The sequence below is a fragment of the Triplophysa dalaica genome, chromosome 22 (assembly GCF_015846415.1).
Source record: "Triplophysa dalaica isolate WHDGS20190420 chromosome 22, ASM1584641v1, whole genome shotgun sequence".
NCBI lineage: Eukaryota > Metazoa > Chordata > Actinopteri > Cypriniformes > Nemacheilidae > Triplophysa > Triplophysa dalaica.
Window position 1 is genome coordinate 15,155,305 of NC_079563.1, and position 27,428 is coordinate 15,182,732.

At 38.7% G+C, this 27,428-nt stretch overlaps 2 protein-coding genes across 4 annotated transcripts; both read left to right on the top strand.

Moving 5' to 3' along the window:
• On the top strand, positions 1-3,115 carry LOC130411441 (uncharacterized; the record flags this gene model as incomplete). The annotated part of the gene is made up of 6 exons (XM_056736060.1): positions 1-355; positions 485-760; positions 836-1,162; positions 1,254-1,361; positions 2,234-2,299; positions 2,384-3,115. Coding segments are annotated over 6 exons (1,590 nt in total), but the record flags the coding sequence as incomplete, so codon positions are not given.
• A 6,363-nt stretch (positions 3,116-9,478) lies between these two features.
• On the top strand, positions 9,479-25,146 carry phldb2a (pleckstrin homology-like domain, family B, member 2a). 3 transcript variants are annotated; one of them, XM_056737173.1, is made up of 18 exons: positions 9,479-9,612; positions 12,696-12,803; positions 14,486-15,447; positions 15,530-15,862; positions 18,301-18,435; positions 18,621-18,758; positions 19,002-19,130; positions 19,488-19,643; positions 19,792-19,902; positions 20,096-20,185; positions 20,265-20,411; positions 20,551-20,650; positions 20,790-20,982; positions 21,746-21,836; positions 21,916-22,053; positions 22,452-22,671; positions 23,267-23,352; positions 23,483-25,146. In XM_056737173.1, exons 2-18 carry the CDS (start codon positions 12,758-12,760, stop codon positions 23,621-23,623), a joined length of 3,216 nt encoding a protein of 1,071 aa, XP_056593151.1. In that variant the 5' UTR covers positions 9,479-9,612; positions 12,696-12,757; the 3' UTR covers positions 23,624-25,146. The 3 variants fall into 3 exon arrangements, with proteins under 3 accessions (XP_056593151.1, XP_056593153.1, XP_056593152.1); XM_056737175.1 differs by having other exon boundaries at positions 21,916-22,032; XM_056737174.1 differs by having other exon boundaries at positions 20,793-20,982.
• The last annotated feature ends 2,282 nt before the right edge of the window (positions 25,147-27,428 follow it).

Below are 27,428 nucleotides of genomic sequence, written 5' to 3' on the forward strand. Positions count from 1 at the left end.
ATCGAGTTCATTTCTAACATTTTTTTCTGTGGTGGTCTCAACTTAGATGCACACGTTACATGTCTGTTCTTCGAAGACTGTGTGTTACCCTGCAGTTTCAGGCCCACAGGGGCCGTGGTCATCCACTGGTACAAGCAACAGATCCCAGTCCACAGTTACTACTACAATAAAGACCAGTACGGACTTCAGAACAAGCACTTCAGCGGTCGGACAAGTCTTTTTAATTCTCAGATCGCGCAGGGAAATGCATCGCTGGTACTGAGAAAAGTTAAAGTCCTGGACCAGGGGCGCTATAAGTGCTACACCAGCACCCGGAAGGGAAACCAGGAGACAATTGTTAACCTAGGGGTGAAAGGTCAGTAGAGGGGCACGCTCACTATATTTCTTGAGTATGCTTGGGCTACTGATGTTATCTGATTTTAAAAAAAGCAAAAAAGCAAAAAACTTTTGGAAAATTTCATATGCGCATTTTTTGTCATTTTAGCCCTAATTCAGTTTGTGAAGCTTGAGATGGTTGAGGACAGGGTCACCTGTCTGTCCCAGAACATCTATCCTGCTCCTGAGATCACCTGGGTCACTGAACCCCCTAGTGCTATCGGTAGCTTCCAGAACTTTACTCGTAAAACATCAGACACCAAGGGTCTGTTCACCGTCGAAAGCACCATCAGCATGACTGGCAACATCTCTGATCACACATACGTCTGCTCTGTTGTCTCAGCGGATGGAGCGCAGCTCTGGACCGCATCACTGAAACACCAAGGTAACGAGAAAACATTTTATTTCTGTGTGGTTTTAGGGTTATGAATTCATTCCTTACAATATTTCAATCTTCTAGATGAGTTACTAGGTGAGGAAGGTGCTGGACTCATTGTTCCCTGCATGGTGCCTCAACCTCGCCACAATTTTTCCCTTACATGGACCTTCATCAGAAGCACAGAGTCCATCGTCATCTTTAACTACGACAGCAGGACTCATCGGATTGCTAACTTGTGGGAAAGTAAAGCCGAGCTAGACATCGATCAAGCTCACCTGGGTAATGGTTCCCTTCATCTGCTAAACCCAGAGAGGTTGGGGCACTCTGGTGTTTACATATGCACATTCTACGGTTTCCAAATGAGACACCAGGTCCAGACCCCGGTTAATGTTACAGTTCGTGTATTTGGTAAGATTAAATACATTTATATGTGCATTATTTCATGCCGAAAATGGATAAGGATGTAAATGGATGAAATTGACGTCACTTTTTGGTTTAGATGATGGTGAATATGACTGCAGGAGGTCGTGGTGGGGGACGGCTGCATCTGTCTTCATATTTGTAATCACTGTATCTGTAGCTCTGTCACGATGCTTTAGAATGAGAGGTAAATCAAAAACTTCAATTTGCATTTTGCTAAATTATTTTTGATATTGATAATTATTTATTTTAACAATATATATTTTTTCTTCACATTTTAGAAAGATAGAAAAAAAACAAAATATGTCATTGGCTGCTTTTTCTTTATTACTCTGTCAAATTTAAAATATATGTTAAATAAAATGTCTCCTTTGTGTACCTCATTGTTATATACACTCACCTAAAGGATTATTAGGAACACCTGTTCAATTTCTCATTAATGCAATTATGGTGGTGATGTAATGGTGTGGGGGATGTTTGCTTGGCACACTTCAGGCCCCTTAGTGCCAATTGGGCATCGTTTAAATGCCACGGCCTACCTGAGCATTGTTTCTGACCATGTCCATCCCTTTATGACCACCATGTACACATCCTCTGATGGCTACTTCCAGCAGGATAATGCACCATGTCACAAAGCTCAAATCATTTCAAATTGGTTTCTTGAACATGACAATAAGTTCACTGTACTAAAATGGCCCCCACAGTCACCAGATCTCAACCCAATAGAGCATCTTTGGGATGTGGTGGAACGGGAGCTTCGTGCATCCCACAAATCTCCATCAACTGCAAGATGCTATCCTATCAATATGGGCCAACATTATTAAAGAATGCTTTCAGCACCTTGTTGAATCAATGCCACGTAGAATTAAGGCAGTTCTGAAGGCGAAAGGGGGTCAAACACAGTATTAGTATGGTGTTCCTAATAATCATTTAGGTGAGTGTATATACAGGTATATATATATATATATATATATATATATAGAATACATTACATGCTCAAGAATACATTACAACACAACATCCCTGTCTTTCCATTCTGCACACTATTTTCCCTTGCAGGTGAACAACCAGTGCAAACCCATCCAGAAGTAAAAATAGGAAACAAAAGATGTACAAACAGAACTGGTAAATCAATCAATCAACAATTTCCTACGAATAAACATACTCAACTCCTTTGCATTCATTTCTTCCTTTAATTCATTTTGGCAGAAATTTCACTACTTCAAAGACAAGGACATGATGAGCCCAGGCTTAATGGTTTGGAATCTGTACATACAGAAGTTCACAAAGCGTCAATCAAAGCAACAGACCTTGAGGCACCTATTGAGAATGATGTCACACCACCTGCATCAGCAGAACACACTATATCTAATACATGCCTGATTATAAGTGATTCATCTTTATCTGGCACACCATCAGTTTTCACCAACAGTGAATCAAGATCACCAACACCAACGTTTGGCATCATAACTTTGTTCTCATCTATGATCACAGAAGCAGCTAATGGTGAAGATATTGAAAGAAATGAACTTGCTCCTGGTATACCTGAGTCACATCTGGAAACAGATGGTATTGAGCTTGAATACACTGCAACTCAGAGATTTCATATCACAGAAAAATATGTGTCTCCCACGCCTGAGCTCTCACAGGTTAATGGCTTCAGGTGATTGATCGTAATTTGAATAATTTGATTGGTGCTGAATAATCATAATAACCAGATTTCAGCATTAACTCCTGATTTACAGTAGCAGAATGAAGAATGATGCTGGTGTTTAGAAGAATATTCAATCAAACCAACTGGTTGAACCTTAGGTATTTAAAACTCAACTCACTTTTGATGCAGAAACGGTTCTGTTTTAAGTATTGTGTTGTTTTAAGTTATTTCAGTTCTTTATATATTCTCACTGACCTTTAAGATAAGAGTATAAAATGTAATTTTCAACAAAATAATATTGTAAATGACATTACCTTGTGCTTTTTTTTTATATAAATTTTGACTGAAAAAGTGGACTGGCTAAAGTGAACGTACTCATTTTTATGTGATCTACGTGAATAAAATAAGTTCTCAAAGTACATCTAGGAGGAGCCTGATCATTCTGTCCTGTCAATCATTATTCCGTCCTGTCAATCATCATTCTCCATTCCCTCTCACTCCCTCTTTTTTTTAATCAAATTTTATCCAATTCGGTTGCATGACAAAAAGTTCTTCCCTATTATTATTTTATTTAATATCAGATTATTATTTTAGTTATCAGATCATCATTTCACCGAAAAATCTGGACAGATGAATACATGTAACCATGTACGCGTATGTGATAATCTACATCCGGAAGATGGCGCTATTTCTTTGTGTATAAATAAATCGCAGCCTTGGCTTGGCTTTAGTTTGATATCAATGCTTGTAGTTGATTTTCAATTTATAAAAATGTATTTAATAGCTATTAATATGACTCACAGGTTACGATATACAAAGTTGCTTTCAAGCTCTCCAGACATACATGTAAATCTGAAATGAAATGGATAGTTCACCAAAAATGTAAATTCTGTCTTGAATTACTCACCCTAAGATTGTTCCAACCTATACATTTCTAAGTTTGGCTGAACACAATGAAAGATATTTGGAAGAATGTTAGCAACTGAGATTTCTGGTGCACCATTGACTACTATAGTAGAATGTCTTTTATCATTTTTTGTTATGTTGAAGTTGAACACAACATGAGATGTTTTGCAGAACTTTATACAGGTTCAACGTGAGGTTGAGTATTTCAATGACAGAAATATGGGGACACATTTTTCCTTGAGATCTTTCAAGGTTCGATTTGTAATGGACATAATTCACTATTTAAAACATTTATATGGACTTCAATTGATTTCAAAGTTTGGTCAATTGAAAGTGTGTGAGAGTGAGGTGAACCCATCAAACATGGGCAAGTCTACTTCTTAGCTGATCTCACAGCAGGAAATTCCTAAAATCCAAGAGATTACTGTGATAAAATTGATAAATTGTACTTAATTGTATCCCTTGGCACCAATTGGGCTATTATTAAATGATACAGTTAATTGACTGTAGGTCTTGTGGGAAAGCAGTCCTGTAGAAACTAGCAGACATGGTCAGAAAGATTTACATCATCGCACATTTTTTCCCAAAGCTAATCTGCAACAAAATAGATGGGTGTGTTTGATGACCTTAAATTGATTTCTACTAAGATTTTATTAGAAATAAATATTGCCGGGTTTTGTTTTTGTAGATGTATAGCTTTCCATAAAACAGCCTGAAATGAACAATGAACTTTCAGTTTTATGGAAAAAGATTTCGAGATAACCCCCAAATAATGCACAAACTCACGCTCTATACTGCTCTTGAACAAATCAAGTTTGTAGTCACATGCACAGATGACGTAAAACATGGTTGATGCGCTTTTTCTTCAACATGATGACCCCATTTAGCTCGCTCTTGTTAAGCTGATCTAAGAAAATACGTTTCTTTTGGCATTTCATGTTATTTAGAAGAATAGGACCAGCCCAATGACCTCACTTTGAGAAACTCGGAGACAAGAAGGAGTCAAGTGCTTTCAGCTGTTTCTGATCCTCACTTCCTCCCAAAGGAGCCAAAGGAAACACCCAGAAATCCAGCCAACTGGAGAACAAGGCTGACGGCTTTTGTACATTAAATATCCCACATCATATCTGCTGTGTCTACACTTTTTTTGTTATGGTTATATGGTGACCTAGATAAACATTAGGGTTTTAGGGGAATCTGATTCTGGATAGGTTTGTAGCCTTTATTATTAGTGCATGAAGCACGTCTGGTTTTAAGCTACTCATGTTAACAGATAGAATTCAGTAGTGCCTTTAACGGCAGCGTTTATGCTTTATTAACCCGATTCTGGCACACAGAGCGTCACTTAGACCATTTACTTATATAATTTCATATATAAGTGTTAAAGAATACCTAGAGCCACTTCTTGCTTTTCATAGAAAAAGTCCTACCCATAATTCTTTGCATCGTGTTTAAAGTAATCAGTTGGTGCAATTCTAATTGGCCTTGATTTCAAGGGTTCCAGTGGATTTTTTTGGCTGAAACTCCGTCCTTAACATATGACCATGGTTCTCTCCACAATTATTTGTTTTCCGTCATGAAAATTTATATTAAGGCCTCTCAGCCAGGCCTCTTTCCCCCACGGTGTCCCTTTTCTGTTTGTCCTAGAATATCCTAGAAAAACATTTCACCACAATCTTTCATTCTCGTCTTCTTCTCCAGAACATATTAAGTTATATTTTACATAAATATATATATATATATATATAATCTGTATTTATCTGTATCTTTTAAATATATATTTTTTTCGGTTTAAGTGTTATTTGCATGCACCATGGGTCTGAGAGTAATGCAATTTCAATCCTCTATATGTCTAGTCTTCGACCTTGATATTGTCTTGTATTGTATGTGTCTGTGCGCACGTATGAATGAAACTTAATCAGAGCCAATGTTGGAAGAACTAAACTTATTTTACAACATATGGAGTTGGTTGCATTTAAAGAGCTATAAAAACGGCTTTTGCGACTACAAAACATAATTACTTTACCATGTCTGAGAAAGGTTATTTTACTACAGCTCTATCTAAGAGTCCATTGAGTGCCTCTATAATATAAATTGCAGATGTGTACAGCTGCCCCGGTCTTTTAGACACTTAAACCACACCAAATGATGATACAATAGATATGTTGTTCAGATTGTAAACAATATGTATTTATTTTGTGCTTGTGACTGCCAAATGCAACGGACTGTGTCTATAGTTGAACATCTGTGGTTACTCTGCTAGTAAGACACCTGTGTGAACTTGAGGGAAACCGACACAATACACCCACTAAATCTAATGTTAAGATCAGTTGGTTTCAAGTGGGAATAGTGAAGTTGCTTTTTGTCTCATTTCTTTGTATGCATTGAAATCCCTGCTATCATTCTCAGGAATCCCTTTTGGATGTGATTGACACTGTGGGTGGCCTAAAGGTGTTTGGGTATACACCACATCAGATCAGATTGGGCAGTTTTCCCATTACTTTAATACCACTAACTAAGGGTAAGTTTGACTTAAAAGTTAATTTAAATGTTCTGATATAAAATGGATATAAGAGTTGTTAGAAGTGAATTTTATTTGAGATTATATTTGTTGCAAATACTGTGAGCCAAAAAAGCATGCATACATGCAAATGCAGTCCTCATTAATTTACATATGTTTACTGGTTCCACAGAATGCTCTTGGCTGCTCATAGGTTTAAACTAATTTATGCAAAATTATGAAAATATATGACTCTGCCATGAGGGGTGTGTCACCTTTACCCTTATGGTAACCTTTCTGCGTATATACCTTTAAAACACGCCAGATTTGCTAAATATGCTCAGCATATTCCTTCAGCAAGATCAGAATAATACAATCCAAAACTGAGCCCATGAACTAAGCTTTAGTGTGAATATGGGCCCCCTGACCACCTGCTGACTGTAATATTAAATATTTAATGTGGGGGTTTCCAGAGTTTCTTTCCTTTTACATTAGTGCAGCCTTCATGCTGAATGGAAGTGGTACATTTCATTACTGCATTACACTAAATTATATTGACTATGTGGATGCAGAGTAACTCCAGAATTATCCAGGGATCCAGCCGCACCACTGTGTCAACACTAACAGAGATGGAGTCATTACTTTACACCCCTGTAAAAATATCTGCAGTCTGGATGGAATTAACATCAGCCAGCCCACAAAGCTTACACATGGTAACACACACACAGTATCTTACAAACGTATCTGTTGAAAAAAGAAAATCAATCTTTCATGTCTAAAGCTGTTCAGAGGTCATATAGGAGGTCAACTATTTGATGTTGGCATGCATTATTCGGCCACTCAGCAGGTTCTGTGGATCTAACCTTGTTTGCTCACAGGCGCTGAGAGAAAGCACAACAAACAACAGCAATGAATGACTTCCTGTACACTGATGACTTTGGCCTGACACACCACAAGAACAACATCTCTCGCCTACTCTCTTTCCTCTCTTCTCCTTGTGCTTTGAGTTTGTCATTGCTTCACCGTCTCCAAACATCCTATAGGATGCAATAACAACATTTGTCCTAATTGATTAAATGACACAAAAATCAACTCCTAAATAAAAACAATTCAGTATGCACTCGAATATTTCTCATTAAAGGTCCAGTGTATGGAATTTAGCGGCATCTAGCGGCAGGGTCACATCTGGCATCCAGTGGCTTACTCCATCCCTCCTCCCTTCACAGCGCATATGCTCTGACACAGAACTAAGATGTCGACATGTTTTCACTTCTTTGCCGAAGGAGATAATGTTTTTATGAAACTCGCTCTGTATAGCAGTTTGTCCATTTAGGGGTCATAGACATGCCCAGGGGCCGTTTGCTAAACGTCTGACGCAGAAGGCAAACTTTTCTGGAAACACTTCAGCACATTCAAAGTCGTCATCTGATTGGTTGAATTTCACAGGATTTCGGGGAGACGTGTGTGTCGCGTTCTTTAACGGTCCGTCTGGAATAAAAAACACGATGCCCTCTGATCTAAGAAGTAAACTGTCGTGTTCACAACGGTTGCTATAAGAATTCATCACGATCAGCTAAACGCTTAATTCCTTAAAGTATGCGAGGTTCATGGCATACACTTCTAATCATTTTAACTTTTGACACGTTCGTGAATGCAGACTGGTCTGTTATTGCGGGGACATTTCCACGCCTCTTAACATGACGCGGAACTAAACAAAAAGTGATTGGTTGCTTTACCTGTCAGTCATATGGCCTCTCGGGCAGGCGAGAAAGCAGCGATAAATTCTAGCTCATGCTAAGGTAATTAAAATTCTTATGTAAATTCTCAAGCAATACTTCTTTTTATATTCAAATGAAATACCCAATTAAGTCCCCTGAAAATATTAAACTTTGAGCAATAACATTTCCCTCAAGTTTTCTTCCTTTCCTCTTTATCTTTCTGTGTTTCTGATCAGTTACATGAGGTCACATACTTTCTGTGTGACTCTAGACTTCCAGAGAATGTTGTTTAATGGTTGATTGGTCACACACCCCTCCTTATTTTCTCTCTCAATCTCACATCCTTCTATATTTCACTTTATTGCTCAAGATTATATGAACTTGTAGAATGGTATGCACATGCACATTTTGTAACTTCCAGTTGAACAGAGCTAGACTAATATTAATGGTATTTTGAGACCGACGTTACCCAAGATTATGCATTGTTTCAAGCATCTCCACCAGGCATGAATGAGAATTGCTTATGATTTACTCATCGTTTTCCACAGCTGATATCTGTTTCTTGTTTTACACCCCAGTCTCTCTCTTTTTGAGCTAACAAACTTGCATCTGGAGTCTATCTAGCAGGGAATTATAAATGAATCTGTTTGTGTATCTGTGCGTGAGTTTAAGTGTAGTTGTACGTGCATACGAATATGAGGATATGGGAAAAGTGTGCCGAGGTCTGGAAGCAATCAAAGTTGCCGGGCAGAGATCCAGCACCCCCTCCCCATGATGCAACTGGAGTTCTGAGAGTGATGAAGACCAGAGTGCCCGCTGGGCGGCAGGGGGAGGGTCTGTCTTCTCGTCCTCCAACCCTCCTTCCAACTTTGCACTGATGGAATTTGACAATGGAAAATATACCAATGCGCTCTCCAATCATGAATAATAATGCAAGATCGAGTGGAAACCATGTATTAAAATGCACACAAGCTTGGTTTGGATTGCTCTGCGATAAGCGTAGCCAAATTAACCAATATGTCTGTATTACAACACTTGTAAATTTTAAGCTTTCTGCAGCTGCAAATCAAATGAGTTTTTAAGGGATTCTAAAAAGATGAATTTGTCCCACAGTATCGGTTGTATATGGTCCTATACTGTACAAACATGCAATATTTGAGACATCTGTACGACATAAAATTACAGAGAACTGTACGGTGAGGAAAAAAAGCTGGTTAAAATCAAGTGATTTTGTTTCTTTTGGCTAACATATATAACTCCCAGTGAAAGAGGTGGTATGGTAATTGTTACCAGACCTAAAGATATTTGTCGTAGGGGGACTTAAGACTCTATCCTGTTTTTATAACAATTTGTAAGTTTTATCAACTCGATCAAATCTGTAGGAAGTACTTCAAAAGTGTGACTCAAGTCAAGTTTGCGCGTCCCAGATCAGCCAAAATCGGTTCTATTTAAGCGCGTTCCCGATTAAACTACAGCCAAAGTTCCATTCAGGCTCGTCCCCGCTGAGAGGAGGAGTGTCCGCAGACACGGCCAAGGTCTCGTAGCGCACTCAGCATCGCGTCTGTCGCGTCTTTGTCATGCAAAACCGGCCGGATAGAGAGAGAGACAGAGCGCGCATCACTCTTCTCCAACGACTGCGTCAATGAGAAACTAAACAAAGGTGAGCGTGACTTTTATTTATGAAAAAATAACTGAACTTTGCAAAAAAGTCACTTAAAAGTGCTCTATTACGATGCTCTGTTGAATAGTTTAATACATCTTCGTTCTTAGAAAATCTATTTTCTTGGACGCAAAAAGTAATATGAAGCGTTTTTTTTACTTTTAAAAATGTAAATGTATAGCTGTACAAAGATAGTTAAAACTATTGTTTAGACATAGGGATGGGACTTTAGACTGACAAACACCAACGCAGATCAATGCTGTCTAAACAGAGATGCAGTGCGCGTGCGGTTGTTTGCGTTGCGCACGCGACAACGCGCCGCTGATATTTACTTCCCATAATCCTTTTAAAAAAGGGATTAGTGGTGAAGACAGAGTAAACAGCCTCACTGGTCTCATGGCGTTTTTGTGTTTATTAAGCTGCTTGTGGTCATTGTCTGTCATTCAGCGTGCACAGTTTTAAATCTGACGTCCAAGTCAATGTGTTCATGTAACAACCAATGTGCAATGTAACAATTAAACTGCCAGAATATCTATTCATTGAGAGATCAAGGGTGGGCTTGATCCTACAAACATTTGCCCTAGCAACCGTGTTTTTTGCCAAAGCACTACAGTCATCATTGTTGCAACAACAAAACAAAGTTAATATATCAGCCACTGTTGTTTAAAATGAATATAGAGTTAAGCAAACAGCCAGATTGATGGACTTTCATTAATGTTATTAAGGTGAAGATGTGGTATAACTTTGTGTGTTTTCATTTATGGGTTGGTGGAAAAAGAGGTGCGAATAATTTTGCCAAAGTTTGGCTTGTGGTGAAGTTTATAGATTTAAGAGAGCTTAAAGCTGTAAAACTACTATTAGTTTGAAAACACAACCCTTTTCGTTCTCTTTAAACAATCTTTATCACTTTTGCAGGGGCCTCGTGCTGATAGGTTGACAAGAACTGCAAATCATTAGACAGAGAAAGCTCGAATCTGTCTGTGTAGAGCTGGAAATCCCAGATAGATTTGAACAAAATGGACTTTCAGTCTTTTCACAAAGCTTTGAACTCAAACAAGCTATTAAACTACGTAGAGGTGGTTCTGTTAAACTATTACGCAGATATATAGTACGTGTCCAGTTTGAGACTTCAAATAATGTGAGTTAGCCAGGAAGGCCCTGTCTCCATGTGTCTGAATGTTAGTGTCTGCCAGTGATAGAGAGAGTGTGAGAGACACATCGCAACAGATTTGAGAATATGGCTCATGCAAGATAACATATCATTATCATAACATTTCAGCTGATATATATCACTTCACTTTGCCGCCTTCTTACGACACTGTTACAATTACAATGAAACAAACGCTAAGCTAGTTAACAGATTGCAACTAGAATTATTACCAGATGGAAGACGATGAGCGGTGAAGGGTGTCGCCATTTAGGCCTCTAATTCGGCATGGGACAATCGACGCTGCTTCACTGTTGTTTTAAAGAGAAGCCAGAGCTTTCTCAGGTGGCTGGAGATGGTGAACTCATGGTGAAGGATTGTGTCGCAGACAGCGTAAAATGATCCCTCACCTCCTGCGCAGAGTCCTCGTAAGCAGCCACAGACTGTAGGAGTGGGCTGCTGAGGGATTCGCATGTCTGTGTTTATGTGTGTTTTAGGAAACCCTGCCTGCTTACAACATGCTTTCTGTGCTTTGTGTGATTTTATATGGGATGTTTACAGATCACATAATTCTTTCTGTTTAGAGGGCATGGATTTATTTTCTTCGATTTTCTACTCTGTACCAGACGTACAAACACATAGATATTCAAATGAAGACTTATATTGTTTGTAAAAATCTAACTATAAAAACTATGGACGTGCCCTAACCTATATTTAGTTCAAAATCATTACTTCTTCATTTATTAGAGTATTTTTCAACGACACACTCTTAAAGGTCCAGTGTATAATTTTTTAAGGATCTATTTACAGAAATACAATTTAATGTACATAACTATGTCTTCAGAGGTGTATTTTATTAAGCGTTAAGTTTTTACCATAGAATGAGCTATTGAATGAGCTTCCATCTACATACACGGCGGGTCCCCTAACATGAAATTCGCCATGTTGTTTCTACAGTAGCCCTAAACGGACAAACTGCTCTACATAGAGTGTTTCATAAATACGTTATCCATTCAGGAATGCAGCGAAAACATGAAGACATCTTAGTCCCATGTCAGCCGCTGTAGTGCTTTAACAGAGAGGTGTGGAGTGAGCCGTTGGTTGCAATTTGCAAACTCACCACTAGATGCCGCTAAAATCTCAACATTTTTCTTTAAATATAAAGGTGCTTCACAATGCCATAGAGTAACTTTTTATGAAGAATGGTTCCATGAAGGATCCTTAACATCCAAAGAACCTTTCTGTTGCACAAAAGGTTTTTATTGTGGAACATAAAAAAATAAATTATTCTTGAAATACTTTTGACTGAATGGTTCTTTTGGGAACCAAAAATGGTTCTTCTTTAGCGTTGCTATGAAGAACCTTTTGCAGCACCTTTATTTTTTAACGATATAGTTTAAGTCAGATTAAGCTAATGTCTGGGGGCTAATGTCTGGTGACAAATGTGTGCGCATTGCTATGTAAACACGACAGACTCTTAAGGAAAGTGTAAGAACAGACTAAGAGAGAGGTAGAGGATGTACCCCAGACTTAAGAGGAAAATCAATCTTGTGGATTTAAGTCCTCTGAAACACTCAGTAGACTGCAGACGAGAGTTCAGATTGGTTCTGAAATCTGAGCTGTTTCTGGATCTGTTTTTCCACTTAATCCAGACTCTGTCTAGGTCTCTTTCCATTTACCTCTCCTCATGTCTTATTGGGTGAAGACTTTAAAAGGGAAAAGTTTTGTGTTGGAAATTTCATTACCATGCCTCTTTAGAATAGTTCTATGTTATTTTATTTGATCATAAGGCTTGAGGCATAAATATGTATCAGACATTCTGAGCTTACATGTCTGAACTCATGTTTTATTAATGCTTCATATCCATACAGTGCCTTGACCTCAAGCATGTTTTTATTGTAAAATGACGGTGTGTGTGTGTTTTGGTTCTCCTCAGGGTACACTCTTTGTCTGGGTAGATCTTTTTTCCGTTTCAACCACCCAGAAAAGGCGAATCGCATGAAGAACATGCTGCCGGATAAGACTCCAATGTCCCTTGGAACGGGTGAGCGAGATCTTCCTCCACCTACCCCCATTCATCTCTTGCTTTTGAATCCTTTCTGCTGTCTTTTTATAAACAATGTGTCACTTGCCTCCAGCCTAATTGAAGCCCTCCATTATTACTCTTCAGTCTTTTAAACACAAGAATAGCGCAAATCTGTGCCATCTGTTCATATGTTCCATTTTGTTTTTGTTTGCTTGTTTATTGAACATGTAAATATCCTCATTAATCTCATCATTGATGTTTTCTCTTCAGTCTCTTTTAAACATTGCCTGGCACTTTTAATAAACAGTATACAAAATGGAAACATTTTTTAAACAAAGTGCCAGAGAAAGGAGGCACCTGGTGTTTTTTAAGGTTAGGGGGATTTGTGAATATAGATTTAAGTTTCTTTTTTTTCCAGAAAACACTGGAAAAACATTACAATTACATAGACAACATTTAATTTTATTTTTATGAACTTAAAAAAACAACATTAGTTTGAATATTTCTGTCTCTACTGCTATAAAAACAACTGTAAACCATAGTCAACCTTATTTATGGAATGTGCCACCTCTGCTCTTCTTCTATCTTTCTTTTTCTGTATTTCTTGTGTAGGCTTAGAGGCCTTCAGTCAATACGGCGACTTAACCTCCATGTAGCCACAGCTGTACAAAATGACCTTGCTCCGTTGTAAATAAATGACAACGTAAAATCTCATCCATATGGCTCCAGGTCAACCTCTTAGCTAAAATGATTTACAACCCAAAATGTAGATAAACATTCTGGAGTACAGGTGGTCCGCTAGTAAGTTATGGGTGTGTGCGTGTGTTCTGATGGAAACCACCAAAGAACCCACAACTGAAACTTTGTTGCCAATGAAGTTCCGACCCCACATCTTTTTCTATACTTCTGTGCCAGAAACTACAAACCCGTTCTGGCTCCGCTTCTTCCATTTTTAGTAGTTCTTTTCCCTTTTCAACTCAAAGCATCCATATTTGTGTGGGATGCAATTTGTATGAGAAAACATTTTTAGATGAAACCCTTGTGAACGTTGACTTCCTATGCAAAGCCAAAAACAGCATGAACATGTGGGATTGTTCTATTTATTTTGTGAGATTTTGCAATTTAGTTTGTTAAAACAAAAAGGTGGTTGTATGAGTACAACATGTATCAATGGTCTGTGATCTTAGAACTTTTGTCTGTTTTAGCAACTGTCCATCTTTTTTTTAAATGTGTGTTTCACTGAAGTCAAGTCTCTTTAAAGTTTGCATGTCACTGCTGTCCTTTTGAACCCTTGTATCTCCATATTTCTGGATTTTATTTTTTTCCCATAAATCAATATTGTTAGTCACTCTTTATGTTTGTCACAGGGTTTTGCAAAAATCTAACCAATATCTAACCAAATCAAAAATCGGTTGTCAACAACACAGTATTTTAAAAGTACAATGTTTTTTCCTTTCCATTTCCTCAGAAAACCGCGATTTTGTACAGCTGAGGTTTAGGAAGGACAGCAACAATATTTTAGTAAAACATATAAAGTAGTATTGCAAGTAACCTTATTTAACTATTTGCTAAAGATGAACTTTCATCACTCATTATCTATGCGAATGTATTCTGCACATTATAAAAAATTCCTGTAAAATTAAAAAAATATATAAAAACCATATTTTTAGAAACACAAATGAACTTTTCATTTCTTTCAGACGCAACAAAGCTTCATTCCAATGGCGGCACGTTGGGCACGTCCAGCATCCGTGGCCCTCGCTCGAAGGCAGAGCTTCAGGAGTTGATGGAGAGCTTACAGCGCAGGAAATCGGCTCTGGAAGCAAGTTTAAAAGCTACAGCAGAACGCGGTTACATCACCCTATCCCCACCTCCCAGTCCCCAATCTGCTTCCAGCTATCCACAGGAGCGCCCTCCTCTTTCTCTCAGAGTCCCCTCCCCTTACACACCCACCAGCAGCTTGAGCATGCCCCCCTCCCCCCACCAATCAGAGCGCCCCTTAAGTCCAGTCCCGAGCCAAACCCGTACCCGACACCAATCGCAGGATAACCTGTTGCTTTGCCACTCATCTGATACGCGCCACTCCAACACTACCAGCTCGCTCCTCACCATGTGGAACGGCTCGACTTCCTCCTACATGCCCGACGCTCCCTCTCCATCTCGCCGGGGTCCAAGTGGGGCAGCCAGCATGCCCTCCAGCCCCCGCTTGGGCCGCAGGCTGTTCTCACGAGACGGGGAGTCAGCGGCGGAGCCACCGCTCCGCCAGAGGAAATACTCCACCGGTTCCCTGAACGGCCTAGGAGGTCATAGCCGCTCTCTACCCAGGCTGTATCGAGGAGACACTCCTATGTTGTCTTTGCCACCCCGTCGCAGCACCAAACCACGCCGTAGCCTTCCTGCCATGGAGAAACCCCCAGATGTGACGGTGATAGCCAGCGTGCCCGGTAACTCTCGTAGGGCCAGTCTCTGTTCTGTGGGCTCTGCCCCGTGTTTGGACCTGGGCTTTGGAGAAAGGCGTATGTCGTTTGGTAAAGGAGGCCTGGGGCCTGGGATGGGGCAGAGGAGGGGTAGTATCAGTTCGCTGAGTGGGAAAGAAGAGCTACACGATTATCATCAGAGACAAAGAGATGAGAGACTGAGAGAACAGGAGGTGGAGAGACTGGTAAGCAGACATGGTCAGAAATGTTTTTAATAATAGTCGGCAGGGGTCGATGTTCTGACACCTGTGTTTCAATCCACTTCAGGAACGACAGCGTCTGGAGACCATCCTGTGCCTGTGCTCTGAGTTCGGCCGTTCAGATCTCATCCGGCTGGAGACCGACTCTGGCGTCTCGGCCGTGTCTGACTTGCAGAAGATCAATCGTGAGCTGGAAAAGCTGCAAGTCTCGGATGATGAATCCGTGTTCTCAGAGTCTGCAGGAGTTTCTGTTGAGAGCGGGTTTGTGGGGAAGAGTCGAGGAGAGATCCTGACCCAGAGACATCGTAGACTCAGTGGACACAGAGAGACGAGACCCCAGTCGCCCACCACCTCCCTGCGGAGCTCAGCACCTTCACCATCTCCACTCCTCCGCCGCAAGGTGAGACTGCACACTGTTTTACCATTGCTGATGTCATACACTAAAATGACTTGCTGGGTGAATTTCACAAGAATTCTTAATGTCATGTATTACCCCACAATCAGAATTAAATCAAAAACTCAAACTATTCATTACTGTAATGCAAAACAAATAAAAAAGCAAAATTAATGTGAAAAAGCAGAAATCCGTTACTAGTAAAAATAAACAAACCTTATGATTTATGAAATTAAAGGTATAGTTCACCCAAAAATGAAAATTCTGTCGTGGTTTACTCACCCAACCAACTTTTCTTTCTTCTGCTATCACAAAGAAGATATTTTGAAAAATGACGGTAACCGAACCATTGTGGTACACATTCACTTCTACTGCATGGTCACAAAACCAATGCAAGTCAATGGGTACCGCTGTTGTGAATTGACATTCTTCAAAATATCTTCTTCTGTGTTCTATAGGATAAAGAATGACAAAATTTTCCATTTTTAACCAAACCATTTTTTGGTGTGTAATATGATTTAGGAAGTCTCCCTACATCTCTACCTCAATTCACAATGGCATGCTTAAAAGAAAGATTTAGACTTTGAGCTGTGGGATTGATTTCATGGAATGTGTCAGTTTGATGTTGCTTGACTTCAACCAAAGTAGAGTAAAATAACCAGCAGTTTTATGTTTCAAACAGAGATGGCGATATAGAGACAAAATATGGATTACCACTTCATTAATAAATTATCTCAATTGCAAAATATTACACATATGTTGTGATATTTGTTGTACGGACTTTCTAAAACAGAATGCATTTAATAATTAATGATCCATTTATAGTAATCATTTTTTAATCTAAAGAAACCGTCTGCAACTGTGTACTCAGTATTCCAGACAGAGTTCATGAGGCAGTGGAAACTATGTAGGCCTCTGGGATTTCAAGTATGCAAAATAGTTTGGGAATGCCTCGGAGTCTTTATACCTAACACACTGTCTGTTTATCTCTTCTCTAATCGTCACATAAGTGTGAACTTTGACCATTTATATTGTAACATGCTGAACCCATACTCTTTACCAATGAGTCCTTCGTCTGTGTTTAAAAAATAAGGTGCCAATTCAAGCTCATGGGGGATCGTGTGGAAGAAGTGTTTTTCTATTGGATAGCTATAATGACAAAATGGTGTGTTAGAGTTTAACAGACTTTCTCAGGAGACGGGGGCAGTTATTGCCTCTCCTGCTATAGGAGAGGAACAGGAAATGACTCTATTCCCAGTGGATTTTGTGTGTCTATGTACTTAAAACACATGAGACAGTAATTGCTGGAAAACACTCAGAAATACAACCGGAGGAGTAGTTCGCCTTAAAATATAATTATGGTCATTTACATTTACCTCCATGTTGTTCTGAAAGTCTGTCCCGGGAATGGAAAGGGGAGTTTTTGCTATAACCTTTTTTGTGCAAATACAATGAACGGCGATTGAGGCATTATAAATGTGGTTCATATTATTCCATTCATATATTTCAAGTCTTCTGGAGGCATATGATAGCTTTGTGTTTCTTTTAAGAACAAGAGAAGAAAGAAAGGCTGGTTGAAACCACATTAAGGAGATGATGTCAGAATTTTCATTTTGGGTGAACTGTCTCTTTAAGGGATGGAGATTTATAGTTTTTTTCCTTTCTTCCTCTCCTTTTAAGTATTATTTATTTTCACAAAGTGAGTATTCTTGACCGCAATCACTTTTAAACATATGCAGAATATTCATGGGCTTATCCGCTGGAGGATATTTCTGGTAAATGGTAATGTCATGGAGATCATACGCTTATATCAGACGAGAGTATCAGACAGAGACGGCTCTGTAGTCTTCCATCTGTTGATCAGCTGCATTCCTCTGTGCTGTCATTGGAAAACTCGTGGCCTCGGAAACTGCCAAGTTAACAATCCATAGCGATCAGGACTGTGTAAAGATCTCATGAGGAACTGTAGAGCTCAATCTCATATCAGAATAGCAGATGATATTTTACTTGAGATATTTAAATAGAGATAAGCTCTTGTGTGTATGTTACACCAATAAAAAGAAGTATTACTCAGGTTCATCTGATTAAATAAAATTATTATATTGAGTACAAGTTTCAAGTATATTAAAAGCATTTTTATGTAGAAAGTATACAAATATCAATGTACTACTAGTGCTCTTATACGCGTACTATTTCAATACTACATGGCACAAAACTGGGCCACTTTTTAGTTTATAAAGTATGCTACAAAAATAACAATAGAAGGTTTTCATTTGTACTATACTAAGCTTCTAGGAGTGATGAACGTTTTCTTCTTTAATATTGGCAGCGCATGTTTTACCTTAGGAAAGTGGACTTTAAAGTATTCCCTAAGTAAAATAATATTGAAAAATGTGCTGCATATAATCTGAATGATCTCAAGGTGTGTTGTGTTTTGCTGACAGGTGTCTGAAGACATGCAGCTGCGACAGGAAGTGACACGTATAGAGGAGGAAAGAATTCAGATGCTCAACAACATCGAGGAACTGGAGCAGAAGATCAGAGATCTGGACACACAGATGGACGAGTCGCTCAGGGAGGTCTGTTTGCTGAATGCATTTTATATGTATAGTTGTGACATGTATTGTGTGTTAGATGATTATCTTCAGCTCTCTTTATTTACCAGCCTGTAAATAACTCTGATTGATCTTCGACTTTAATCTCTTGAGTGGAATTGTTTATTCTCCGTTTAGAATCTTAAAGCAATGAACTCCTTTTTCTGCAGATGGAGGTGGAGAGAGCTCTTCTGGATGGGGAGCAGGAGGCCGAGTTGGCTCAGCTACAAAGCGACAAGGAATTGCTGGAACAACTCAATGAAAAAATGGGCAACATGGGGAAAAGCACTCGGAACAATCAGACTACGGTAAACACAACAGATTGTGTGGCAGATGAATATTTACACCTTATCAAAGCTTCAGGACAATACCTAGTGTCTCCAAATGAGACCCATTTACTTCTTCTTACATCTTTTCACTATTTTACCTTTTTCTGGCTCTAACCCAACCTTGCACTTTCTCCATCTCTTTCTTTGTCCATGGTGTTTGTATTTGTCTGCTCTGTTTGTCTTACATTCACAAACGTTACTACGTTGGCCGCCGTGCTGTAGGAGAAAGCCATGTTGGAGGCTGAAAGAGTTAAAATAGAGAGGCTAGCTGAGCTGATCTCAGAACAGAAGACCCAGTTGGACACCTGTCCTGAAGCATTGAAGGAGCACCTCCACAATCAGCTTTCCAGGGTCAGTCAGTTACCTCGGTCTACCTCGTACCTGCTCCTACCTGTGCGGCCAACTATTCTGCTTCATGTTGTCCTGTAGATCTCCATTGACTCTCTCACAAAGACTTCCTGTTGTTTCTTTCCTCTTTGCAACAGTTCTGGAAAAAGCATTTGTTCTTGTCGGTAGGCCTTTTCTTCTCTGTGTCTCAACTTTGCTTGTGACCAAGATTTTGCAAGACACATTTTTGCTTGTCTCTTTTCCATTTACTGCAAGTCCTTGAATTATGGCTGTTTAGTTAGTTTACTTTTGAGTTGCATGTGATATAAAGTATGTGATCTAATTCTAAGTGTTGTTGATCAATCTTGTGTGTGTTGATAGGACACCGAAGCTTTGGAAATAGAGACGAAACGTTTTGAAGATCTGGAGTTTCAGCAGTTGGAAAAAGAAAGCCGACAGGATGAAGAAAAGGAGACGCAGACCCAGCAACTCCTCAGGGAGACCGCTGAATATCAGAGATCACTCATAAATCGCAAGGTTTGTAGTCTTGCGTTTTATTTTTAACCATCATACGTTTACATGTGACCACATTTATCATCTGGTGTAGTCGGCAGGATCTATCAAGAGCATACAAAGACTTTTTTATAATTACATTTTTCCTTTTGGCCATATGTCATCATAATAGGAGAGGCTTCTTACCCTGAAGAAGCAGTCAACTCAGATTACTCAGCAGGCCCAGCGGGAAAAAGAGAACTTCTTAAAGGAGAAGAGCAATCTTATTTATATGCTGCAGAGGGTGAGTTTATGCTTTCAGTGATAATATCTATGATTGTGTATATGTAAGGCATAATGTACAGTCAGCTGAACACTATTGCAAAGTTATCTATTTGAGCCCTGGATGATGTGACTGACCAATCAATTTCAAGTATTTTACAAATCCATGTATTAAGTTTAAATATATCTGTTCTACTCCACTAATCTCTCTGCAGGAGCGCGAGAATCTGTCGTCTCTAGAAAGGAAATACTCAGAGCTCACAGGTGGTCAGGCTTTTCCCCTTAATCCTGTGTCCATGAAGGAGGTACGGTAACCACAAGCTCCTCAGTGTTTGTTTGAGAAAAGAAGTAAACATATTTACACTCTCTGTCTAAATATTTCAGCACTTTCGTTCTTTGGAGGAGAGGAGGCGGAGCCATGGCAACAAGGAGGGTGGAGCTCTGCTGACTGACAACGGCATTTCCCGTAAGAGAGAGAGGCAGAGTTCCGGGATATTAAACTCTACCCTTAATCGCAGTCTGTCTCCTAAGGTCAGAAAAAAAAATGTGGCGGATACACATTGGGTGTAATCTTAAAATAACTTGAAACAAAGTTAAAATGCAGCCGACGATGTTTTCACGTGGAAAAGGCTGTCTTAAATATCTCCTTCTTTATACTTTAATCCTGTAGGCTCATATGCCACTGTCTCAGAGCTCAAGCTGTGGTAGTGTACTGCCTCGTACCCTCTCCGCCACCTCCCGTGACCTAGACACCCGCCGCCTGCTCAAGGGTAACACTAATTCATCATCCTTATGGCGACTTATTTCTTGTGATAGTGATTGTGTGCAATAACATACGTAAACAATGATAAATTATGTATAAAATTCAATTAAGAAAAATCCAACGTTATACCCCCTTTGGTCCTGCAGCAGGTCAGATGTTTTTAAATGAAGAGAGGCAGCGATTGAATGAAATGACCAATAGGGCGGTTTCTGAGTCAAATGTCTACCTGGACCCATTCCAGTACATGGATAACGGACACAACTTTGACACAATGAGTGTGGACAGCGCAGAAAGCCTGGAAACCAGCATTTCCGCTTGCTCACCTGACAACATTTCAAGGTGAGAATTATTATGAAAAAATTAAGTGAGTATTTTTGATAATTTGCTACTTATACATCTCCAATGTTACAGATCTTAACATGTTTAACAAGTTAACAAAAACTTTAAAAACCTGTTAAAGCAACAGTAACATCCATTCATCCTCGTGTCATCTCTATATGACTTTCTTTCTTCTGCAGAACACAAAAGATATTTGAGGAATGTTGGTAACCAAAACTTTGCCATATTTACTTACATTTCTCCAAATATCTTCTTTTGTGTTACACACAGGAAAGAGTCAGTGACATTTTTTGAATGCGGTGAGAGTGAATAAATTTTTTCTTGAACATGTATCCCTTAAATGCAGCTTTATAAAGTCTCTTATGGCATTGCAGCTACTGTATTAACATAACATGCAAGTTTGTGTTTATCTTCATTTTGTGCGCCATTTCTGTTGTGTGAGGTTAATGTGAGTTTAATTGCGTTTATATGTGTATATGTTTAGGAAGTTGAATAGACAGGAATCTCCACTTATGAAGTCCAAATATACACATATCCTGTCTGTGGAATTTGTATTGCATTCCAAGGCGTCTCCAAGTAGCCGAACCTTTAGATGCTCCAGAGCACTTTGCCAAATGAGGTGGAGGGCTTTGAACTCCGATTTTATTGGACAACAAAAATAATTATACAATTTACTATGTCAACCCATATTAAGACCTCACGCACTTGACATGGAAATTCATCAGTGATCTGTTTTGCAAAAATCCTTTGTGTATCTGTGCAGCACCAGCACCGCTAACATGGTGAAGATAGAGGAGATGGAGCGAATGTTGAGAGACGCTCAAGCCGAGAAGAACAGATTATTGGACCACAGGGTAGATCTGATTATCAATGTGCTTAGTTTCCTACAGAATCATTCAGAAATACAGTATATTCACGTTTCATTCCTGATAGGAGCGAGAGATGGAATTGCGGAGACAGGCACTTGAAGACGAGAGGAGGAGAAGGGAGGAGTTGGAGAGGAGACTTCAGGAGGAGACGAACAGACGACAGAAGCTGGTGGAGAGAGAGGTGAAGCTGCGGGAAACTCAGGTGAGAGAGGGAGAGGACGAGCGAGATTTGAATTGAGTGTCTGCATTATCTGCTAACTGCAAATTAGTCACAAATTGAAATGAATGAATACCATGTCAAAATGATCTTTTATTTGGCAGACAAAGCATCAAATAGCAAAAAGTAGTTTGAGAAGTCAATATATATGGTTGTTTATTCCCATATCATAGGCTTCATTCACACAGGATGCGTTCTTGTATCTGCAGAATAAAAAAAAACATTCAGTTCAACTTTCTTGCGCTCATTCTAGATGTTTTTGAATGTGGTTTTCCGTGATTCCCTCTCTCACTTTGTACACCTTTTACTAATATACCGATGCACACCGATTTACTGGTAAATGTGCTGCATATTTACCAGATTTTTCTCTGTCATGTCTCCAGACACGACCGTTGACACGTTACCTGCCCATAAGGAAGGATGACTTCGACCTGAGAGGTCACATCGAGGCAGCAGGTCACCATCCTGAGACGTGTTTTCACTTGGCCATCACTGAGAAGACCTGCAGGGGCTTCCTGGTCAAAATGGGTGGAAAAATCAAAACCTGGAAGAAGCGCTGGTTCGTCTTTGACCGCAATCGCAGGACGCTGGCATATTATGCTGGTAATGACCGCAAACGAGTAAAACTGCCATGACTTCTTATGGAACTAGTTTATACCACAAGGGGGCAGCACTGAGCCCCCTCCTTCAGAGATACCCAGAAAGACAATGCAGTTGCCACATCAGTACAATTTTCACCAGCCCTAATATTCACATCTCATAATTATTCTAGGGGTGGTTTCCCGGACAGGGATTAGACTAGTCCAAGACTAAAATAAATGTAAGAGCTGTCCCAGCTTAAAACAGCGTGCACTGACATATCTAAAATACATCAGTGCTTTTGTTCTGTCTCAAAATGCACACAAGTAATGTTTTTGGTAAAGGAATGTTTGTTAAAACTACTCAAATTTCCTGATTTAACTAAGGACTAGACCTGTTTTAAACTGATCCTAGTCTGAGAAACTGCCCCTTAATGTACAGAATTTATAGTTTACAATCTGTACCTATTTTTGTAATGAACTATTAATAATTATGGGAGTGTGTAGACCAACTGTCTGCCCTAATAATATATATATATATATATATATATATATATATATATATATATATTACTGATATAATAATTTGATTAGAATTAAATAAATAATATCTTTTCCAGATAAACATGAAACCAAAATGAAAGGTGTGATATACTTCCAAGCCATAGAGGAAGTCTACTACGACCATCTGAAGAACGCACACAAGGTGAGCTGTGACACACTGCAATATAGATTTTTCAAATACAGACGTTAATACGTAACCTTATAGAATTATGTCGGTAAATCTAGCTTCTCACGTTCCTCTCTCTCTGCTGCACGTGCTTCTGTTTCATCAGAGCCCGAACCCCTCCCTGACGTTCAGCGTGAAGACGCATGACCGCGTTTATTATATGGTTGCTCCTTCTCCAGAGGCCATGAGAATCTGGATGGATGTTATCGTCACTGGAGCGGAAGGATACACCCACTTCCTGGTGTGAGCGGGACTCATCTTTGTTTAACAACACAAAATGACCTTCATGGTTTAAGCCCTGCCCGCTGTAAGGGTCCTGGTACTGGATTTCATTCTTTCCAAAATATTTGGATTGATCAGTTGTCTAGTGGAGAACCTCAACTGAATGTTCGGCACTCATCCATGATATATGATGTGGTGCTTTATACAAAGGCAGCTCTTAGACTTCAAAGGTACCGTTCAAGAGCTCTTTCCGTGGTGAGATCCTGTGAATAAGAAGTCACTCACATGGTCTTTATTACTAAAGCATCCTGCAAAGTGTAAACTGGCGATATGTGTTGATCTGAAGATACCTCAAAGAACCAACTGCTCTTATTCTTCATCGTTCATTGAAACGAGATGCCAAAGACTTCCTGATGTGCCATACAGATATACCACAGTTTACCTTAACAAATCAGTATTCTAGTGTTGGTACTGTTTTTATATCCATGTTTATAAATGTATCTGTAGCCACTGCTACTTGAAGCTTTTAACCATGTATTAATGATGCACGTTTATTTTGTTCCTGTTCTTCATTAATTGCCTTTCTATACATTATTATCTAAAGTAAGTAGGTAAATATGTAGCACAGATTTCAATGAGGGTATAAACAGACTGTGTTGTATTTAATAGTTGAGCATTCCTGTTGCTCAGAAACATTCTGGATAAACAGCACACGTACAGCACACCAAAGATAAGCTGAATTTCTATTTCAGCATGATTGAATGTAACTGCATGTACCTATCATTTAAATGCTTTTTTAAGGATAAAGAATAACGTAGCTAAAAACTTCAACAGGGATATGTTTAAAAGCTGAATTCAGTCTTTCATCAAGTGCACTGACCTTCTGTCGTTGGTTTCAATGAACGCGCAGTACCACAACTGACCACAAGAGGGTTTCAATGTCACTTACTCTTTCAGTGGCATTGAATTGCTTTTTTGAGAGTGAATTTTATAAATCTGATTCATATTCAAGGTTAATATTTTAATTGTTTTTTAATAACAAATCTTTATGCATATCTAAGCTTGTTTATCTGATATTATATTTTAAATATAAAGGATCATAATTTCATTTCTTAGTGAGAATATGATAATGATGTGAATATTAATTTTGAAAGTATAAATATGTGACATGGTTGATTTACTAAGAACATATGATGGTACATGTGCTGTATGGCAACAAAACGTTGCCTTGTTGGATTGTTGTCTGTCAGTTAGTTGTGCGTGAGCCATTCAGGATGAGCCATTCTTCATCCTGATATAAAATACACTAGACAGCTGTTTGTCACAAACATTCATATAATTTCTGTCAAAAAGAGTTAATACTTTTAGCTGACTGTATCATTTTAAACCGTGTTCTGTAACAGTAATGCTGGATTACCTATACAGTGTAAAAAACTTGATTTAACAGAATTTCATGTATAATCTAAGAACCTGTTATTTTACTGATTTTTTACAGCTTTTTATGTATTTGTGAAAAACCATAAAATCACGGAGGATGCAAAAGGAAAACGTGTGATTTTACAGGAAAAAACTGCCTTGTACGGCCGCCCTCAGCTGACAGAACATTTCCGTATTTTACAGGATTTTTTTCACATTGTATGCATTTTATGAACAGATGGAAGCAGTAGTAAAAAGTAAGTGGTTTGTTGATGTAATAAGCTTGACAATACGCTATTGAAGTAGCATCCTCAGATTTGAGTTGTGTCCTTTATCAGATTCATTTGGTACAGCACATTCCTGCAAAAGCACAGCAGTGTTATATAGAGAGTAGCATCCTTCATAACAACTAGCTATTTAAAATGTATCATGATATTTTTGTATACAGCTTTTTCAATATTTTTATAAAACTTCAGTGTTTATGGGATAAAGCAATATTTTTATTGTCAGCATGATTTTTATTCTCATTTAAATATATTAGCTCATTTAAAATGTGAACTATAATAAAATCTCTGTATGACAAGTGCTTTTTATGTTGCTCATATCTGCATTCAGGAATTTGTGGCTTTGCCTTAAATGTTTGTTTGTTTACGCATCATTGTTATGATGAATAACTGCAAAATATCTAAAATTGTGATTTAACATGGAGGTCCTGTTAACACATTTCCAGCTCGCCTCTCACCTCCCTTACAGCCATAACACGTGATCAAGTGTGATTCAATTAATTCATTACAACCTGGAGTCCATCTGTCACATACATCACCCACCCTTTACTCAAAACTCTAGCAATATTTGTACATGCTGTACTTTTTGATCACACCCACACTGCATTCAGAAATGACGTTACGTGTGTAACGTGAGAGTCCATTTTAGAACTCCTCACCACGCCTCTCCTCTTCCCAGCCCCCCATTGGCTGACCTAGTCGGGTTGCCATAGCAACGTTTTTTTCAGTGGAGCATGGATAATTAGCCAAACATCTTTTCGCTGGGGTGTTAATACATTACACTGATGGGGAATAAAACATAAGCGTTCTGTCGTCATGACCTGTTTAAAATGATCAGGAGAGTTAAATATCAACTCTGCTCATAATGGTGCATTGAAGAAAAAATATCAACAGTGATAATGTCCTCATTTATAACATTTAACGTTTAACACATTTGCTTTTTCTCAAAAACACCATTTCACCACAAATTTTATTAGAGGGATTAGATTGTTAATCTCATGTTCGGTTTCCCATTAAGACTTTAAAAGCATATTGCCATTACCTACAGCTCATTTTTAATCTCATGCCGATGACATATGATATGCGTGCACATACATGTAACTGTGAAAACGCTGTTAAATCATGCCATCTGCTTTAGAGGACCAGCATCACCCATACAACACGTTTTAGTCTAGCGTGGCTGCCTATATTTCGCATTCTCACTATTTTTTGCACATCTCCCAGCTGCAGTGTTAAATTGTATTTTTGGGTTATTTTGCACATCTCGTTTGTCATCGCTGTAGGTGAGACTGCAGGCTGCCTCTGATATATTCACATCAAAATGATTCACTTTGAAATACAAGGCTAATTCTTGATCATCCTCATTCATTGACACAATAAGACCTCAGGTGCTGCTGATCTATGTTTGGTTTGGCACATTAGGTAAAGCACAAACAAGAGGCTTTTAGAATTTTCAGTCAGGGATGGCGGTTTCATAAGCTAAGGATGGTTTATATTAACAGTGGGCTTCTTTTCTGCTAATCACACTGTGAAGTCCTCGTGTTTCTGTCGTTGTACACAGCCCTAGGGTCTGAATTAGATAACAGAGGCTTGTCTATTGATGTCTCTGTATCTTTTCGGCAAATATCCATATTTTGTTTTTCTTTTTCCCAACACTCCCTGCCTCCTTCACCCTGTGATAGAGAAATAAAAATATCAGTTTTATGTATAATTTAATTACAGTAGTGAGAGTTTCAAAATTCAAATTTTTCTTTTCGTAATAAATCTACCTGCAATAATTGCACCCTGTCAGTAAAACGTTGAAAAACCCATCTTAAGTCATTTTTGGTGATTTACCGTTTCTACATAATGAAAAGAATAGCCAATAATCAATAAAAATATAACCTTGATATATTTAAAATTGCCAGAATAAAGCCAAAGATTGAATATTTAGTAAGCAAACTTATTTTGTATTTGTATCTGTGCAAAATAATAAAACAGTGTCACTAAAATAATAATTTTCAGTAGGACTATTTTTCTTACGATAAATTATACTTTTACTATATCAATATCCATCATTTAAAGCAATAAACTCACATTACCCATTTCGTCGTATTATATCTATGATGCTTGTGATAAATGATGAGACTA